This window comes from Zalophus californianus, chromosome 1 (assembly GCF_009762305.2).
Source record: "Zalophus californianus isolate mZalCal1 chromosome 1, mZalCal1.pri.v2, whole genome shotgun sequence".
Taxonomy (NCBI): domain Eukaryota; kingdom Metazoa; phylum Chordata; class Mammalia; order Carnivora; family Otariidae; genus Zalophus; species Zalophus californianus.
This window is the reverse complement of record NC_045595.1, coordinates 86,591,004-86,611,595: the sequence shown is the minus strand read 5'-3', so window position 1 is coordinate 86,611,595 and position 20,592 is coordinate 86,591,004. Positions and strand designations below refer to the sequence as shown.

The window sequence follows — 20,592 nt, the reverse complement described above, 5'->3', positions numbered from 1 at the left end:
AACTGTGGTATATACACAAAATGGAATTTTATTCAGCTTTAAGAAGGAAGAAAATCCCGTCACATGCTACACCATGGATGAACCTTGAGGATATTACACTAAGTAAAATAAACCTGTCACAAAAAAGACAACAATTATATGATTCTGCTTATATGAGATATCTAAAGGAGTCAAATTCATAGAAACAGAAAGTATAATGGTGCTTACCAGAGCCTGGGGAGGGGAGGGGAAAAGAGAAATGTTATTTAATGGGTATAGAATTTCAGATCTGCAGATGTTCTGAAGCTGTTTCACAACAATGTGAATATAATTAACACCACCAAACTATACACTTAAAAATGGTTGATAGTAGGGGCACCTGGGTGGCTCAGTCATTTGGGTGTCTGACTCTTGACTTCAGCTCAGGTCATGATCTTAGGGTTGTGGGATCGAGCCCCAGGTCTGGCTCCACAGTGGGTGTGGAGCCTGCTGGGGATTCTCTCTCTTCCTCTGCCCCTGCCCCCCAACTTTCAAAAAAAAAAAAAGGTTGATGGTAAATTTTAGGTTATGCATATTTTTTACCGGTTTAAAAAAAAAACAAAACTTTTTCCTAGATATAATGTTCATGGATTATATTCTATTTTGTCGTATGATGTACTTTAGTTGGCTTATCCATTCTCTTACTAGTCATTTAGAGCAGCGGTAAGCAAACTTTCTCTTAAAGGACCAGTTAGTAAATAGTCTAGGCTTTGCTGGCCATAGTCTCTGCTGTTACAGCATGAAAGGAAATATAAACAATGTGTACATGGGTGTGGCTCTGCTTTACTTACTGAAATAGGAGGGCTGGATTTGATCCATGGGCCATAGTGGCTGAGCCCTGGTTTAGACTGTTTCTAATATTTAGTATCACAAATAATGCTGCTAATAAACATCTTTCTTAAGACATCCTTATAGATATGTTAGCTTCTCTCCTAGGAAGGAAGCCTATAAACTAAGTTAATGGGAAAAAAGTTGGCCATTGCTAAGGTCCTTGATCTGTACTGCACAGGTTGAAGCAGCTCTCTGGATAGTGACCTGACCCTGATTCAGCAACATCCTGGGCTCTGCCCAAGGGAATGCCTGTAACTAACCTTTCTTTAGTTCTAAGCACATGCCAACAAGTTCAGCATCCCCGAGTTGCCTCTGTTCCTCCAGATCCTTCAGCCCCTTTGCACTTGGCAATCATCCCAACCTCTTTCCTCCTCAAATGGTCCCTCCATCTATGGGCTGCCTTTTCCTTCCCAACCCCCCCCTGGTTAGAGATGGCAGATTAGGGCCCCTGGGTGGCTGAGATGGTTAAACGTCTGCCTTTGGCTCAGGTCATGATCCCAGGGTCCTGGGATCGAGTCCCGCATTGGGTTCCCTGCTCCTTGGGAGCCTGCTTCTCCCTCTGCTTCTCTCTCTCTCTCCTCCCCCCTCTGTCTCTCATGAATAAATAAAATATTAAAAAAAATAAAGATGGCAGATTAAGTACATGCCCTTATTTCAGCTCCTTCTGGAAACCCCACTAAAATAACAGCAAAAGGATTTTTTTTTACAGGATAAAGTCATAAAGACATGACAAAATGTGGGGGACTTGAAAGCAGAAGGATGAATAGCAACCCACCTAGTAGACTTGAGAAGCTGAATCTTAAGCCAGTAGTGATGAAAGACAAGGAGCAACTCAGTTTGCATTGAGAACTCGCAAAGGTTTTATGCCTCAGGATTTGGCAGTACCAGCTATTTCTAGAAGTGTCGGTGTGGACAGGATTGAAAATTGAAGGACTGCTTCAAAGGTCTTAAGGAGCAGATATACCCCCCAAGCCCCGTCCCCATGTCCACATGCCAGACAAGTGTATGATCCCCACCCCAGAGCAAGACTAGAGGCCAAACACAAATGTCTATGGATAAGGAGACATGGGGCAAAATTGAGGATGGAGTACTATATTGTAAATGGCACTCCACTAAAACTTTCCCAGTAAACTAAGTGAAAGCTTACATACCAAATGTTGAGATTCTCCCCACTGGCTTGGCTCCCAGATCACGGGTAGCTAGGATGGTATCCACCTGGCAGGGGCTGGAAGATTATTTTCTGGAGATACCTAAAGATAGCAAACTATAGGTTATACAAAGCAACAGCCTAGTCAGATCACCACGTGGGGAAGCCCACATTGACAACTCCCCCTTATGCTCAGAGCTTCTTCCTAGCAGCTTTTAAGCTCCCCATTTTAAAACATAATTGGAAAACCAAGGATCACCACACATCTGAGAAAAGCCCCTAAAGATAGAGACCAAAACAGGAAAGGAAAAAAAGAGAGAAAACAGTGTGATGGTTAATTTATTTTTAATTTTTAAAAAGATTTTATTTATTTATTTTAAAGAGGGGCAGAGGGAGAGGGAGAGAGAGTCTTAAGCAGACTCCTCGCTAAGTGCAGAGCCTGATAATGGGGCTTGATCTCACGACCCTGAGATCAGGACCTGAACTGAAACCAAGAGTCTGACACTTAACTGATTGTACCACCCAGGCACCCCTGTGATGGTTAATTTAATGTGTCAATTTGACTGGACCTCAGAGTACCCAGGTCTCTGCTTAAACACTATTTCTGCGTGTGTCTGTGAGGGCGTTTCTGGATGAGATTACTATTTGGATCAGTAGACTGAGTCAAGCAGCTTGGCCTCCCTGATGTGGGTGGGCCTCATCCAGTTTGTTGAAGGCCTGGATAGAATAAAAGGCTGATTAAGATGAATTCTTTCTCTCTGCCTGACTGTCTTGACCTGGGACATTGGTCTTGTCCTGCTTTCGTGCTCAGACTGGAACTTCAACCACTGACAATTCTGCCTCTTAGGCCTTCAGGCTTGGACTGGAACTACACCATTTGCTCTTTCGCGCCTCCAGCTTGCCAACTGCAGATCTTAGACCTCTTAGCCTTCATAAGTGTGTGGGCCAATTCCTTATAGTAGTTCTCGCTCTCTCTCATAGTTGAGACTTGAACAACACGGGTTTGAACTGCATGGGTCCGTTTATATGCAGATTTTTTAAGGCACGGTACTGTAAATATATTTTCTCTTACGATTTTCTTAACATTTTCTTTTCTCTAGCTTACTTTATCATAAAAATATAGTATAGAATATATTTTAGGAAAATAGTATAGAACATACAAAATATGTGTCAATCGACTGTTCATTATCAGTAAGGCCATCCGTAGGTTATTAGTACTTAGGTCTTTGGGGAGTCAAAAGTTACTGTAGATTTTTGACTGCAGAAGGGATTGGTTCCCCTAACCCCTGTGTTGTTCAAGATATATACTGTATGTATATATCTCTATTTCTATCTATCTCTCTATAATTGGTTCTCTTTTTCTGGAGAGCCCAGACCAATTCACGGAGACTATGCGGGGAGATGAAAACCTAAATCACACCTCTAAGGAGAAAAATTAGAATTCAATTTTATTTTTCCTAATGAGAGAAATTAAATATTAAAGAATATGATTTTGTCAGATAGGGTTGAGTTTTGAAGGGCTACAAATCATTGTAATATCTAGGTTTTTTTGCCAACCCCTAAAGAACCAATTTTTGTGCCTTTGGGGGACAGTAGTGCCCCCGTGGAGAATGTATGCCTTAGAGAGAGAGAAGACACTGCATCTATGAAGCAAGACCAAGTTGTTCTTTTTAAAATGAACATTGAAAGAATAAAAAAGTGTTCTTGGAATTTAAAAATTTGAAAGCAAAAATTAACAACTCAGTGGAGGATTCTGACTGAATCAAATCTCCCAGAAAGCAAAACATGAAATAAGAGAGATGGTGGGAGAAGAGAGAACAGGTTGTAAAGTTATAATATTGGTTCAGAAAGTTCAATGTTTTAATAACAAGAGTTCCAGAAAGAGAACGTGTGTGTGTGTGTGTGTGTGTGTGTGTGTGTGTGCGCGCGCGCGCATGGGTTGGTAGTGGCGAGGAGTCATTATAAATAAATAATTTGAGTAAATTTCCCCAAACTGCGGTATCTGCATCTCCAAATTCCAACAGATGAAAACCCTGCAATCTGAGGCACCTCACCATGACTCCAGAGCCCTGGGAACAAAAAGAATACCCTAAGACACCCATTCTCTCTCTTGGGAGGTGTCCTCTAGCTTCTGGTGGTAAGAATCTTAAAGGTTGAAATGGCACTTCTAGCAGATTTGTCACAAGGATTTTAGTTAACTTGTGAGTTTTGGAAAGGAGTTCTGAGGATGGTAGATTACATTTTTTTTTCCTTAATGCAAAAGCAGTATATGCTCATTACAGAAAACATGAAAGTTTCAGGGATGTATAAAGAAGAAAAAGTATCAGCTATAATTGAACAACTATGAACTAAATACTTTAACCATTTTAAATTGGTTCCTTCCTAGGTGTTTTGTTTAAATATATCTATGTATCCTTTTATAATATTTATTATTAAACATAATTGAAACTATTCTTCTCTACATTTTTATATTCCTGCTTATATTATAGAATGAGCATTTTCTAATTATTGTTTTAATGACTGTACAATATTTAATTTATGGTATAATTTATATAACCAATCTCCTATTTTTAGATATTTAAGCTGTTGTCACCTTTACACTGCTCTAAATAGCATTTTCATGAAAATGTTTGTATAAGTATTTCCTAATTATTCTATTTTTCTTTAAATTGGATTCCCAAACATGGGATTACTGGATCAAAGATTATGTATAGATTTATGAAATTTACTACACGACGCTTGTGTTCTAGACTTGCATTGTCCAATATTGTAGCCACTAGCCACGTGTGACTACAGTTGTATTTATATGTAATTTTAAAATTGGTTTCTCTGTTGCACTGGCCACTAACTAGCCTTAGTCCTCAGTAATCACTTGTGGCTAGTGGTTACCATATTGGAGAATGCAGACAGAGATTATTTCCATCATTTCAGAAAGTTCTAGTGGACAGTGCTGTTTTAGAGAAGCCATACTTTTTGTATCTCCGTAATTGGTCTCTCCATCCTTTTACCAGCATTAAGTATTACCACTTTTTAAGTTTTATTCATTTGATAGGTAAAGAAGAGAGTCTCAATTGAGTAACTGTTTCTAACTAGAGCTGACCATTTTGTTAGAAGTTGTATTTCCTCTAGGAATGATCTCATTTTGCTAGTCATGATATTTTTCTAGATGTGCTTGGGAAGTTACCGTAAGAGCTCTGAATCACATTCTCATCTCCATGGCTATGCCCCACACCAGGGCATATGACATCTCTACTGAAAACTGTGGAAATATCCTTTCCAAGTGGTGGTGACAGTTGCCACCCTCAGGTTTTCCATTGCTTCTCTTCCTCTTTTTCTTTCCTCTGGTGTTCAGAGTGTTTGTGCTTGTTTTCCTTAGCTGTCACACTTTGGCTTAGTGAAGATATGGTTGGGCTGCTTCCCTACCCACACTGTCCTCCCTCCCTAACCCTGTACTCCAGCCAGAGCAATCCCACAGTACCCTGTTTCCAGTGGGTACTTAGCAAATACTATCTAATGAAATGCCACACATGTGAGGGCAGAAAAGCGAAAAGTAACTAATTTTATTTTTAGTGGAATATTTGGTTTCAGAGGCAGAGGCTATTTAAGTTTATATTAAATATTGGCTCCCCAACAGCAAACATGATCCCGTTTCACTCTCTTGGTGCACATGATTTATTTCACAATTTTCCCTTCCTTGCTTGACTACTGTGAAATAGGAAACCAAATGCTGTCAAAGATAACTATGAATAATAGTGTGAGGCAAACAAGTATCCAGGCTGCAGTCCCTTCTTTTGCTTTGCCTTAATCCCTAGCAACAGTAAAAATGAATCCACAGAACCATTCAGGGATGAGAGAGGGGTGGGGGCCTTGCAGACACGTTCAGAGCCTACTGCCTAAAATGTTGCCCAAATTCAGTTGAAAGCAAACTCCCTTCAGTAGGTAAAGTAGATTGAATGCTGGATAAAAGAATCCTTACTTCTTATTTCCACAGCGAGGCCAAAATTGATCTTACGAGATTAAGTTGACCTAGAAAACACATTTGTAAGCATTTTCCTTCCTTTTCAACAACAATAAAAATGGACATGCTAGAACCATGATTAAAATGAGAACAAAGGCCAATGCAATTATTGAGTATTTAGCACCACCTTGCGGCAGCACATCCAAATCCCAGGCCCTTTTGAGGACCCCAAGATTAAAAACGACAGCCTTCTGGAAGAAGAATTAGGATTTAATAATGGGAGAGATCATTTTCATGGGGAATACAAACTAATAGAAATAACTAGCACGTGGCTGGCACTTTTTAGTAAACAAAGCACTCCCAAGTGAATGATCTCATTTAGCACCGGCAGCAACCCTGTAGGTCACAGGGGCTCAGCCTTAAGAGATGGGTAAGCTGAGGCTCTGAAAAGCTGGTCACTGGTGGGGGGCATAGTCCTGCACTTGAACCCAGTTTTCCAAACTCCAAATCACGTGATACAACTTTATTAGCACTTCTGTATGTAGTATATACCAAAAACTCAAAAAGAGATACCTCGTACTATATGGTATAGGATATATATTGTATAGTATAATATGTATGCTAGACATAATATATATACCTGACTATATAATATTATGGTACTTAAACTATTTTCTATAATACTGTTAACTAGTACTCACTGCCTTTCTGGAGCTGCTGTCTGTGAAGACAAGGCAACATTGGTGGACTCTTTGTAGTCTATGATTTAACAAATGTTCAAGTTTTGCTACTAAACTGTAGCTTTGCTTCCCTGGGTCCCTGGGCACCCAACCCGTGGAAATCCCTGCTGCTCTACTGTCTTAACCTGGGGTGCAATAATAGAGGTCTGCCTGGGGAGAATCAACAGGGGGACACAGAGGCAGTGGGACTGAAGCCTTGTTTTTATTATGCTTAGCCTTATTTTTGTTTCTTAATCCAATCCATTGGCTCAAGGCTAAAACTCTGATGGACTACGTCACATCATTAAGTAGACTTTACAACAAACGTATTTTAAAGTGGGTCACTGAGAGGTTACCTTGCGCAACGTCAATGTCCAAGGTGTGTAGTATGTCATTACGCCAACCTTAAATTTTCCAAGTGAAAACTCTGCGGCCCTTCCTTTATGGGGCCGGACTGTCCTTGATGGGGATGGTCCATCCACTGCATTCCTGGAGAAACTGCCTCGGGTAGATGGGACAGGTGATGGCGTTCCCCTCTCTCCACACACTGAGGCAGTGTGGCCAGGTCCTGGCTCAGTTAGAGAGGGTCTCAGGAATTAGGCAGGGCGCCATGGTGGGCTCTTGAGTCATAGCAAAAGATGTATTTGTGAAACACTGGTCTTGAAGAGGCACATAAATGAACGGAAGCAGAGAGAAATGGGCAAGTGAGAGACACTAGAAAGAGAACAATCCTTCAGGCTAAAAATACATTTGGATGTGTTATTTTAGTCTATTTGGCCTCATTTTCCCACAGGATTGCCTGACACGCTGCCTGGAGGTACATTTACTGAGTCATGGCACATTTACCGATGGCAAGGATCTCTTTTAGTGCTTATGCTTTCCCCTTCGTGGAATTTTAGTCAGACAGCATGGCTACATTACATTATACCGTAAAACTTCACTTTTCAGGCCTTGCAATTTTATTTGCATTTCCATAATACACACACAGACACTTGCTACTTTTTAATATAAAAATTACACGTCCTCATTATAAAAAAATATAAAAATATCCAAAATAAAGAGTGACTTTAAACTTCCCTCTTCGAGGGGAGGCACAAATGTCAACCTCGTGAAAGGTCAGGACTTGTGACTCAGAGTTGGGTTCTTAGGACACTTTCGGAATTTGCTTTGAAGGAAAACTCTTGGCACACACAGGCCTTCTTTTTTGTTCACCGTCTCACGAAACACATACTCATTCACCACTTCTTCATAACCTGTGTCCGCAAAGAGCCGAGCCAGGAATTCTGTAAGGCAAGCAGATCAACAATGCTCACGGTCTCGATGATACTACCACATGGGCTCTGCAGTGGTAAACAGGAGGGCAGGGGTGCCGGAAGGGATTTTTTTTTTTTTAATGTAACAAAAATTCCGTTGCTAAAATTAATAGATTTTTGTTTTGGAAAGTAACACACTCCTACTTCTCTTCTTACTCCCAAATAGAAACTTCCAACTAAATAATTTAATCAGAAAAGTTTAAGGACAACCTGGAGTGCGGCCACCTTACCCCCTTATTGTAAGTCCCCAAATACAAAGTCCAAGTAAAAAGAAACACAATTCCAAACTGGCTATATTCATACAAAGTCTTCATGTGTTCGATGTGTTTACATTAAACACCTCATCTATCTGAACATGATGGAGGAACATCTGTGACCAGAGTGGGGAAACCCATTACTTTTGGGTGATATACCCTAAGGAAAATTTAACCCCAATAATCCATCTCTACATGTTAAATGAAACAAATAGAATGGCTATGCGGCGAAAATACTCTTATTAGTAAGAGCATTACTCTGCAGAATGTGCTCCGAAGCACTCTGCAGACATCACTGCATCTTCTCAATTATTTACAATTGGTTGACTCAGATTTCATCAATCAGAAACATTAAAACAAATTTTTACTTTTCACCTGACATTTCTATGACTTTGCAGTTTTAATGCTAATCACTCATTTTTTATTTCATTCTAAACCCAAAAGAATATTTCAAGACATGGAAATGTCTGTGAAAATAGTTTAAGAAGATAATTATTTTATGGTCCAAATTACTAGGTAGGCTTAAAATTATTTTCGTGTAAGACCAAAATAATGATCAGTGTTTGGATGTTTTTATCAAAATGACTTTTGAAAGACCCCTTTATAGCAAATTTGTGTACTTAACACCTTTACAAAGGTTTCTTGCCTTTGTGACCTGGGAAGGTAATCTCCAGGCAATATATAGTCCTATGTGTGTGTGTGTGTGTTTACTTACTTTTTTTAAGTAATCTCTACATGCAACATGGGGCTTGAACTCATGACCCTGAGATCAAGAGTTGCATGCTCTTCCAACTGAGCCAGCCAGCTTGCCCCTGCTCTACCTGTTTTGTGACTGAAGTGACGATCCCGCTTTGCCCTCCCCCTTTTCCAGCACGGTTCCTGGCAGGGTATACATGTGGCATGCCAGAGCCTGTCCATTAACCCAGGCTCGCTGACAAGACATTGTCACCAGAGGAGGCCTGTGAGCTCAGCATGGTCAGAGCTGTGTCCCTGTCATCCCAGGTGCTGGGTGAGTGGTGTGCTCCAGAGATGGTTCCAGCCAGGACCTTGTGCATGTGCCCTCTGTGTTGCTGCCCCCACCCCCAACCAGTACCACAGTGATAATGCAAGCAAGTAAACAGAAATAAAAGCAAATTTCATTAACCTTACCATCAGTAAAAAAATATGATCTGGTTCCATCTTGTCTAGCGTAAAAATTTTCTCCAAGTTTGCTGCCAGCTTTAAACCTAAGCATGGCATGATCATACAGCCCATAGTCACGAAACAAGACGCTTTTGCCTGGTTTCAATACCTATGAAACAAAAGCAGGTGGCACTTATATTGACGGCTCAAATAAAACTTACTCAAAATAAAATCTGATTGATTTAGGGATCAAAATAACTTACATTAGTGAGAAGTATGAAAAGAACCAGACTGAACCACCCATAGTTTGAGGGAAAAAGGGCCTCCTGATCAAAGGTATAGCAACACCTACAGGACCCCATACATCGGAGGGATATTTCTCGAGCACTTACAAGGTCCAGTGTCATACAATTAAAATGCTACTGACACTAAATGAAACAGTCTTATCTTCTTTAAAGCATGTTCTCCCAACATTTTATTAGCCATCTCCTAGTATATGACCTGGCAAACTGTCTCTTTAAAAAAATACGTCATTTTGTCTTCTTACTGATTCTGGCTGGCTCTCCTCATTCTGAGTCTCAGCGCAGGGTTCACTGTGCTACAGTTCTGCACAGCTTGCCCACCATGCTAATAACAGCTGAGAGCACGCTGCAGTTTCTCATACAGGAGGGAGGAAGGAGTGATGATTAGCCTCATGTGAGATAAGGAAACTATGTAAGTGATTTGTCCACGATTCATACACTGGCCACTAAGTGGGGGTGTCAAGACTCATATTTGGGTCAAAGGGCAGCATATTGTAGAATCAGAGACATCTGTTCGCCCTGAACCTGGATGAGGGTGGGGGAAGGGGGAGGTGTTATTCTAATTCTATTCACATTACTGGCAAGAAAGAGAGGCTGGGGGGTGGTGGTAACTGAGTATTCTTCCCTTGTGCTGTGCTTCTTGGTAGAAGATCCTCAGGCCAGTGCAGTGGTGTAGGGAAGGGCATCAGCGGCAGGCCCAACTGGGAGTCCCTCACTAAAGCCTTTCGGAGATAGGTGTCACAGGTTAGGGTCTCAAAAAACTGGGAGGTGGCATCAGCAGGGTGTGGGTATAAACGGCTCTATCTTACAAAGCAAACAGCATATGCTTTTCAGAATAAAAAGTAAGTGGCACACACTGTGACATTTACTTTTTATGTGAGAATTCTTTCAAACTGCATTAACACTACCAAGTAAGAGTGGACTTTACAGAATCTTATTCTGATTCATCAACATCAGTAAGATGATTTTTAAGACATGACATATACTATTACAATAGATTTCTGATGCAGTTTGACATACTTCCTCTTCTGAATAGAGTATGAAAGATCGTCCCTGATACTTCCAAGTGTGCCGCAGATTTTCTCATTTAGTAAATTCTATCAATACAAGCATGCATTTTAAATATTGTCCGTAAAGAGCCTCCTGGATGAATACATCCTACCTTAGCTTAGTCTGAAATGCTAAGTTTTAAAAAATGTGAATAATTGCCAAGAAAATTCTGAAAAATTTAATTTATATGAAATAGACTTATTCCTTATTATAGAAGGAAGGGCTACTTGGCACAGCAGAAAGAACACTCACTCAGGAATTTGGAAATCTTGATTCATATCCCAGTTCTTCCATAACTAGTTGAATGACCTTGAACAAGTAATTTCACCCCTATGTTTTCTCGTCTGTAAAACAGTAAGTTCGATACTAATGCCTCCTTTGATCCTGGCACTGTATAGCTAACCAGGCATTTCCCACCGTTATTTTCTTTCATTCTCCAAACAACTCTGAGTAGTAGGGTAGGATAGGTCTATTATACCCATTTTACAGCAAGTAAGGCTCAGAGTAAAAGTGACTTGCCTGAGGTTTCAAGGCAAGTTGGTGGCATTGGTAGACAAATAGCCAGGTCGTCTGGTGACAAATTTTGTCTATTTTTACTTGATTATTCTACTCCAAAAATGAGGGAATTCAACTTTAAGGTTGTCTTTCAGTTTAAACTTACGTAGTTTAAAAAATTCTCTGCTGTTAACATTTCTACAGTAATTACATCTACCTTACAAGAGTTTATTACTGTGGTTGTTCACACAAGGCTTCGAGCTGCCCAAAGGGTGTCTTATTATTGTCAGAGGCTGAGAGATCCCTCCTCCTTCTGGTAATTTCCTGATGAAGCACATGATTTCAAATCAACGAGCCAGTCACTATGTATGAGGCAGAGAGCCGGCAATCCACTACTGCTGTGAACTCATTCCAGATCAGCAGAAAGATTTCTATTAGGGGGTAAAAATAGAAAGGATTGCTAAAATGGAATCTGTTACTCAAGAAAGGTTAGAACGGGGGCTGGGGGCCAAGTGTGGACTGAGACAGCTCAACTCAATTAAAACAATACATATAACATTTCATTACTATTAAAATACAGATAGTATAGTGTATGTTTCCATTTAAATCAAGAACAGGCATATCCTCATCAATACTTGGCTTTGTCAGACTTCCTAATTTTGGTAATCTAACGGTGTCTTACTGGGGTTTTATTTTACACTTGCTGGGTTATCTTTTCATATGTGTGTTCTCTTCAGTAAAACAACTACTGAAGTCTGCCATTCTTCTATCAATTTGCTTGTCTTTCTTACACAGGAATTCCTCACATATTCAGGTCTATAGACTTCAAATTACTTTCCCCAAGTGGTTTTTAAATTCCTTTGTATTATATTGTCTTTTGAAGAACAGAAACTCCTACTTTTATTACAATCATGTTTATGCTTAGAATGCTTTGTGTCTTGGGAAAATTTTCCCCACTCGGAGGTGATAAAGATTCTTTCCTGTATTTTCTTCTGAAAGGCTTAAACTTTTATCATTTCCATTTAATTCTTTAATTCACCTGAGAATGATTTTTGGTTTTCTTTTTGGTTTTTTTTTTTTTTTAAAGATTTTATTTATTTCTTTGACAGAGAGACAACGAGAGAGGGAACACAAGCAGGGGAGTGGGAGAGGGAGAAGCAGGCCTCCCGCTGAGCAAGGAGCCCGATGCGGGGCTCGATCCCAGGACCGTGGGACCATGACCTGAGCCGAAGGCAGACGCTTAACGACTGAGCCACCCAGGCGCCCTGTGAGAATGATTTTTGTAGAGGATGTGAGGAGGATAATTCCACTCTCTTCTGCATGAACACTCTGGTCCTAGCAGCGCTCACTCAACAGTCCTCCTTTTCCCAGTGATTGTCATTGTCACCTCCATCATATAGCAGATTTCCATTTATGCATGGATAGATTTTTAAGCTATCACATTCAATTTGTCTGTCCCACAGAATAGCATTCTGCCTTAATCACTGCAGCAGTAAGTCCTTATGTCTGGTAGGGTATACATTTCTCCCATGTCATTCTTCTTCAGGAGTGTTCTGACCCTTTGCTCTTTCCTGTGAACTTAGAATCAGCTTGTCAATTTCCTCAGGGACAAAACAAAACAAAACAAAACACCCTACCAAAACACCCTGAAACAAACAAAAAAATAAATGAAACATGTAATATTTAATGGAAAAGCAAAATTACACAATGCATGTTACTCTTTTTTAGGTGTCTAGCTCAGTGACATTACATTCATCTTATACTTTTTTAATCTTTTAATATTTTCTAATTAGACAATTACATTATATGTAAATAATGAGTTTTGTCTCTAATCCTTATTTTTTCCCCATCTTTTTTTTTTCTTGTCTTTTTGAGCTGATTAGGACCTCCAGTGTAATGCTGAAAAGAAGTAATGACAGTAGGAACTCTCACTCCCGTGAAGTTCTAGATACTCCTTATTCTGTCCCTGTCTCCTACTTCTCCCCAATCCCTGAAACCCTTCATCAGTGAAATCACTGTTATCCACCTCTTTTGAATGTTCCTTCAGATTCTTGTGCTAACAGACTGTCCCCTGAGGACACTATATTCCCCGAAACCTCTCAAGTCAGGGCTGTGTTTTCTCTACTCACCCTTGTACCACTGGACTTGGACATTGGTGTCCTCCATGCTTCTCACTGCTACTTTCTCGTGTACTCTCTCTCCTCCCTAAACCCCCTGGCCCTGAATCTCTTGTCATCAGATTATACCATCTGCTATCCCTTAATGTTACTGTCGTCTACTAGTTCCAGGGTCGTATCCCTGTTTCATGATTGACTGTATCCTCTGGTTTATTCTCCTGTCCTCAATACTACTCCATTCTTAGTTCTGATGAGCAATTTCAATATACGCAGATTGTCCTTCCAAATATGCTGGCCTCTTAATGACTTGAGCTTCTCTCTTCCTAGATCTTGTCCTCCTCCCTCCTAGACCACTCACTCCCATGGTAATGATCTCAAGTCTTGTCAAGAGCAAAAAGTATAACCTCTCCAGTCTCTCAATGTTATACAAGCCACCCTGGCCAACCCCAAAACCATCTTTCCAGCTCTCTCTCTAGTTGCCCAACTTTAATCATCCTTTGCCCTCACCTGGACCTTCAAATCAGGTGATCCTACCTTTTCTTCCCTGATGCCCTCTCCTCCCTCTTCACCCAGCTTCAGTTCTGTGCCCATTTGTGGGGACATGCTGGGTTCTCATCTGCTCAGATACCATGGGCAGGGAAAGGGGAAGTAAGGCGAAAAAAACCTTACAAAACCTCACAGAGAGCTGAAACCAACGTAGCAATATCTGAATTTCTTAAAAAACATTTAAAACATCTACTTTTTCAACCTGCTGACTGCTCTTTTCTCCCTTTACAAAGCAGACTGACTGAAGCCCCCGACTCACGAAGCAGGTGAGGCTTACAGGCTTTCTAGGCTGTGTGCCCTTGTGCTTTAGTGGCCCCCAGGTGAGCTGCGTGCTTACCATGGGTCACCTGTGTTGGTTCCCAAACTTGCTTATGCCAGTTGTACTGAGATTTAGAATTATATACGAGTACATAAACAATGCAATATGCAAAAAACGAGCATTTTGTTTCCTATGAAAAGTACATTCAATACTTTTGGAAAGACTTGATAAAGCAGCACTGAACAAACTGCATCTAATTAGGTGTGGGAGAAGCAAGGAGAAGTCTGCGTAAAAATATAAAAGAATCTGCCCTCACATTACCTTCCAATTGTTTTTAAGTCTTCGCTCCATTTTTAAGATTTTTATTTATTTATTTATTTATTTATTTGAGAGAGAGAGAGAGCATAAGCAGGGGGAGGGGCAGAGGGAGAAGCAGACTCTCTGCTGAGCTGGGAGCCCAACTTGGGGCTCAATCCCAGGACCCAGGGATCACAACCTGAGGCAAAGGCAGACGCTTAACCAACTGAGCCACCCAGGCACCCTTCACTCTGCTTTCAAGAAACCAAAACTCTACTATATGTGTGGTTTACATAAGAAAGATGATAAACAGCCCCCTACTCAAAGAAAAGGCTGTGGCTCTATATCAAAAGAGTAACAAATGAATATTAATATATTTTAAGTTGTAATAAAATGTTTAAGGGAAGAATGTACCTTTTTTTTTTTTACGATTTCTTTAGTTGATCTTTAAATGAATCAACACTGTTGCCATAGATGTAAGAGAAATTCTACTGTAGTTTACAAAGCAGCTTCATTCATGATCTCACCTGCAACTCCGAGAGACACCCCCATTTTACAGCCAAGGAAACTAAAGCCCAAGGAAGAAGGTGAGGTGATTTGTCTTGGGTCACATGACTTCAGAGTGTCGCTTTACTTCCTGAGTGCTACAGCAGCCTCCTGATGGCCAGTTTGGGTTGTCCCCATTCTAATAATGATAATAGTAACAACAATGGCTGACTTTTAAAAAGCCCTTACCATGTTCTAGGCATTACGCTAAGCACTTTATACATATTTCATATATTTCATGCAATCTAGTATCTCAATATTCTAAAGGTAATGAAACTGAGGCTCAGGGAGGTAAAGGAACTTGTTTAAGCAGGGAAGCCAGGTCTTGTCTCTAGGCACTCTGACGCCAGGTGCTTCTTGACCACCGAACCATACCCTCCCCTCACTTTACAGCAGGGACTATCTGCATGTTATTCCATGCATAGAGCCCAGATAATTGCAAAATCATCCTTGCTCCAAGGCAGGCCAAGGTCTGAAGAGCAGTGATGGCTACCAGACAGATCAGAATTTAGGGTGAATGTTTGATGTAGGAGAACCCCTTTCCATACACTGACTACAGGGCCTATACCTAGTGGGAATGAGGAGACTCTGCGAATCTAAACATGAGCCTCAGAGGGGAGGTAAGCAAAAAGATCAGGATGTCCAACCTCTCGGCTCCAAATCACTAACCTGGTAAATATTTTGTAAGACAAGGTGCATCTTATCAGGGTGAACGGCAGAGAGTACAAACACCAACATGACAACATCCACAGACTCTGGGGGCACATGTTCCAGAAGGTCATCTTTGGTGAGATCACACTGGAACACCTTGCATCTTTCTGTGTCATATAAAGGATTTTGCTAAAGAAGGGGGGGAAAAAAAGGAATTTTAATGCAACATCCATGTTGACACACATAGAAAAATAAGGCATCAAAAAGAGATCCAATGGAAAAAAATAAAAGGAGATCCTACTTCCACTTGTGCACTGCTGCACAAATATCAAAGATCACTTTATTATTGAGTAAAACTGAGTAATGAAGCATCTGTACACTAAAGCATGTAGTATTCAATATTGCTATGAGGAGCAAGATTTCATTTTAACAAATCATCTTTAACTGAGAAGAGAACACAAGCTATCACATATTCAGAGCTGAGCATTCTAGAAGTATGTATTTCTAAAGGAATGATAATTCAAAACTGACCTGGGCTTCCTTAATCCTCCTCTGAGTCACCCACTACAAGTCTAAATCCTCTGAGAGGTCCTTCCAAATCCACTCATGCAGATGCTCCCATAGTTCTTTGGGGCATATTTTCCCTTGAGGCAGCAAGCTAAGTAAACCTAACTTTTCTTTTCTTTTTTTTTCTGCCACAAGTGTTCCTGTACATGGTGGATGGTGGGTTTAAGAGCATTACAAGAAAATGTAATATGTAAGAGTATCATAAAGAAAGAGATCATAAAGTATAAATCATTATAAGAGCACCATAAAAAATATTAATCTTTTCTGTAGTGTAAATAAGGACTCAAACACAGATACAAAGGTACTGGATGGGAAGATTCAATATTGAAATGATGTCAATTCCACCTATAATTCCACTTCTAAATCCAGTGTGATCTCAACAGAATCCCAATGGATTTCTAAAAACTTGACAAGGCAAATTTTAATTCACCTGGAAGCAAAAATCTTTAGGAAGAGCCAAGTCAATTTTTAAATTGAAGAACAATGAAGGAGGAGGTACACTACTGACATCAAAACATATTACAAAATGTAGTACTAAAACAATGAGATTTGGGGCGCCTGGTGGCTCAGCCATTAAGCGTCTGCCTTTGGCTCAGGTCATGGTCCCAGGGTCCTGGGATCGAGCCCCGAATGGGGCTCCCTGCTCAGCGGGAAGCCTGCTTTTCCCTCTCCCACTCCCCCTGCTTGTGTTCCCTCTCTCACTGTGTCTCTCTCTGTCAAATAAATAATCTTAAAAATAAATAAATAAATAAAACAATGAGGTTTGAGAATGGGGACAAATAAATCACTGAGACAGAACAGAGTCCCCAAAACAGACCCCCTCTATATAGAGGAATTTAGTATTGCATATGACAAACGACAGGTGACAAATATAGCAAAAAACGTAGATAATAAAGGTGACAATTGTCAGGGAAGAAAAATGAATTTCTTACTCAATTTATTGTGTTTGAACAACTAGTTCTATACTTGTGTTAAAGGATGATTGGTTACCCAGATGAATTAGAGGTCTTCTGGTTTCAGTTCAAAGATGTATAGAGGTATAAAAATGTAGCTCCCATCCTAATAACAAAAACGGTGGACAGAGAGCAAAGTAATGATTTTTTTGTGAACCTATCAAAGAACAGAGGCCAAAAAACCACCAGCTACTCCAAAATATGGAGACGGACAAGTGCCTTCCAGGAGAGACAGGACCTAGGCATTTGCTTACCTGAGGCAGAAGCCTCCAGGCTGGAAAGACAAAACTAGAAATTTGACAAATTGCTGGAGACTGAGTACAGATGTTATAGTGTGAAGCCCCTGGGGGCTGAATTAATAGGGGTATTCCCATCCTTTTGTGGATGTTTCCTCTAGGAACATCATGGGACTCTCACAGAGAGGATAGTGCTTCACCTTGGTGCTGGCCTTTCTCATCTCCTTTAAGGAAGAAAAGATTTAAAATGCAGGGGAAAGGTCATCAGGCCTATAGACTTAGGGTACTGGTGGAATACCACTGCCACTGGAGGAAAGAAACTACTCTGCTCAGACCTAGTTTTAATTTTTTTTTTTTTTTTTAGTACTCTCTACACCCAATGTGGGGCTCAAACTCACAACCCCAGGATCAGGAGCTGTATGCTCTTCTGACTGAGCCAGCCAGGTGCCCCAAACCTAGTCTTAATCTGAAGAGAGAATGGCCACCAACACCAGAAAGGAGGACACCGGTACATACCTCCTGAGGGAGGGAAGGGAGAGAAAAGCTCTAGTCCTGGAGCAGCAGACATACTGTGAAGACCACACTCCTGAGACACGGGCCCACTATGCAGTCCAGAAACTGAGAATCAGAGCATTAGATAACAATCCCTTCTCCCACACCTTACCAGCAAGTGTCCAGTGTTAATAACCACAGTGGACTGCAGGTGGGAAAGCTGCAAGAGCGACGGTACAAAGAGAAGACACAAAGTCAAAAGGGGAGACATGAACCAAGTCACCAGAGGAGTCTGAAGTCTCTGGTGTCCATAAAAACAAACCTCACAGGTAACTATAGCAACAGATTTCAAACACTGCTCAACTCCTGTCTAGATTATTACAAATCCTTATTACCTCAGTATCCACCGCCCTATATAACATATCTGGCTTTCAGCAAAAAACTACAAGGCATACCAAAAGGCAAAAAAAACAGTCTGAAGAGACATAGTAATCATCAGAACCAGACTCAAATATGACATAGATAGAGGAATTAAAAGTTTGGGCATTTAAAATAACTGATTAATACGTTAAAGACTCTAATGAAAAAGACAAAATTCAAGATCAGATAGGTAATTTCAGCAGAGAAACAGAAACTACAAAAAGAATCAACTACACATACTGAAAACCGGAAACATAGTAACAAAAATGAAGAATGCTTCTGAAACGCTCATCAAAGCTACAAGATGTAGTCCTTGACACCTGGGACTATTTGAGTAAATCTGAATCTGTAGTGGGTACTAATGACATTAGGGGATTACAGTTACTTTTGTTAGATATAATAATAAGTGTATTGCACTCATACAGCAAAAATCCTTATTTTTTTGAATATGTAGGAAGACATATTTAGGAGAAAAGTGTCATGACATCTATACTTTAAAATAGTTAAGCAGGAGCACCTCGGTGGCTCAGTCAGTTAGGTGTCCAACTCTTGATTTCAGCTCAGATCATGATCCAGGGTCACTGAGATCAAGCCCCTCGTAGTGCTCTGCACTCAGCACTGAGTCTGCTTAAGCTCTCTCTCCCTCTGTCCCTCCCCCACTGGTGTGGGCGTGTGCTCTCTCTCTAAATAAATACATAAATAAGTAAAATCTTTAAAATAGTTCAGCAAAGAAGTAAGTCTATAAAAGCAAATGTGGTGAAATGCTGGCAATCAGTAAATCTGGGTGTAAGTATCTAGGTGTCATTTTGATAATTCTTTCTACTTTTCTGAATAAAGCTATGTTTTGGTGGGTACTATATTTGTATATAAACAGGAAAAACACATTCATGGTGATCACAGCTGGTTAGCTTCAAAGAGAGGACAGGAATTAGGCAAATGGGTAGAGAGCGCAGGTCCAAGAAATCTAAGAAAATAGCAACACAACAGAAAACATGGATGGAGCACCAACCTTGACATATTCAACTGCTCTTGGAGAAAAATCACAGGCGTAGGCAAAGATATTCAGATCTTCTAACAGTGGGAATAAACAGTTCCCGACACCGCAGCCAGCTTCAAGTATAGTCAATTTTTGATCTTCAAACTGAGGAAAGAGAACCCAAAATCATAGTATGCTACATCTGCATCACAGAGAAACAAACTACGTCTTAGAACACGAGAGACAAGGTCTCTGCCCCCAGGAAGCCGACAATAAATAAGTGAACTGATAACCTAAAGCTAACATTGACACCTCATTTGTCCAACATTGGGTAGTTTGGTATGGTGAAAATACAGCCGAACAGCTAACAGAACAGGCTCTGGGACTAAACTGCTTGCACTCAAATCTCTCCCTTCACCCATGTTCTATCACTGGACAAATCACTTAGACAGCTTTGTGCCTCACTTCTACCAGTAAGTGGGGATAATCATGATGCCTACCTCAACAGTGTTATAAGGCTTTAAGTTACAGAACACATGTAAAGTTCTAGAAAAGGGCCATGGTAAAGTGTTAATCATCTTTATTATGAAGCTGCATCTGTCACTGAAGTCACCCAGTATGAAATTAATATTTACGACTTTCAGACTGGCTTTGAGAAATAAAAAAAAAAAGTCTACTAAAGCTCTCTTTCCTATGGATTATATAACCCAGGAACTAGCAAACTGCCTACAACCAGTGTATGTCTAAGGAACAAAGCATTTTGACAGGCTTCGTAAATTTTCTACCTCACATTCCCCACAGCAATGCAATAAACACTCCTCTTCACATTTTAAATGAAAAACAACTCAAATAAGGTGCAGTATTAGTTTACCTCTCTACATGATCTGAGCTCTTCAAATTCTCTGGTGGTCCAGTGTCTATCTTTGAAGAAGTTAGTACTATTTCTTTTGTAAAAAAGGTCCCAGTTCTTCTGAGCCTCTTTTTCCAGTTTTTGCTGCTTAAAATCAGACACCAAAGCTTGATCTCTTTTCAGTTTCTCCTCTTCTTCAGAGCTGAGAATCCTTGCCTGCAGCCCTTTCCTTTGCAAAGAAGCCATTTCCTAAATTGATGGTAATATATTTAACACTGCTGAAGATAATCCATCCCTGAATAACCTGAGGAATCCAAGCTGATACTGCAGAGGCAGGGTTTTTCAGGTGTGGTTTCTCAGGCTGGGTTCAAGCCCCAGGCAGCACTGGACGCTTTTGCAGGAAAAAAGAGGAGATTCTGGTTAGTGGTTCTAGAACAGTTTTTTTTTTTTTTTTTTTAAGATTTTATTTATTT

The 20,592-nt window shown here is 40.4% G+C and overlaps 1 protein-coding gene across 8 annotated transcripts in view; it reads right to left on the bottom strand.

The window, feature by feature from the left end:
• Nucleotides 1-20,592, bottom strand: part of METTL6 (methyltransferase like 6) — a 31,750-nt gene that overhangs the window by 9,198 nt on the left and 1,960 nt on the right. For 6 of the 8 annotated variants that reach the window (XR_004819667.1, XR_003517827.2, XR_004819666.1 and 3 more), the window contains exons 2-7: nt 20,141-20,510; nt 19,303-19,434; nt 15,644-15,814; nt 9,390-9,531; nt 7,030-7,956; nt 2,001-2,099 (exon numbers count right to left, since the gene is read on the bottom strand). Coding sequence is in view for 1 of the 8 variants with exons in the window: in XM_027581760.2 (XP_027437561.1) it covers nt 7,790-7,956; nt 9,390-9,531; nt 15,644-15,814; nt 19,303-19,434; nt 20,141-20,365 (837 nt within the window). In the remaining 7 variants the exon portion in view is untranslated. Of the gene's footprint in view, nt 1-2,000; nt 2,100-3,121; nt 7,957-9,389; nt 9,532-15,643; nt 15,815-19,302; nt 19,435-20,140; nt 20,511-20,592 lie in introns of those variants that run through there. The other 2 variants (XR_003517826.2, XM_027581760.2) reach the window with 2 other exon arrangements.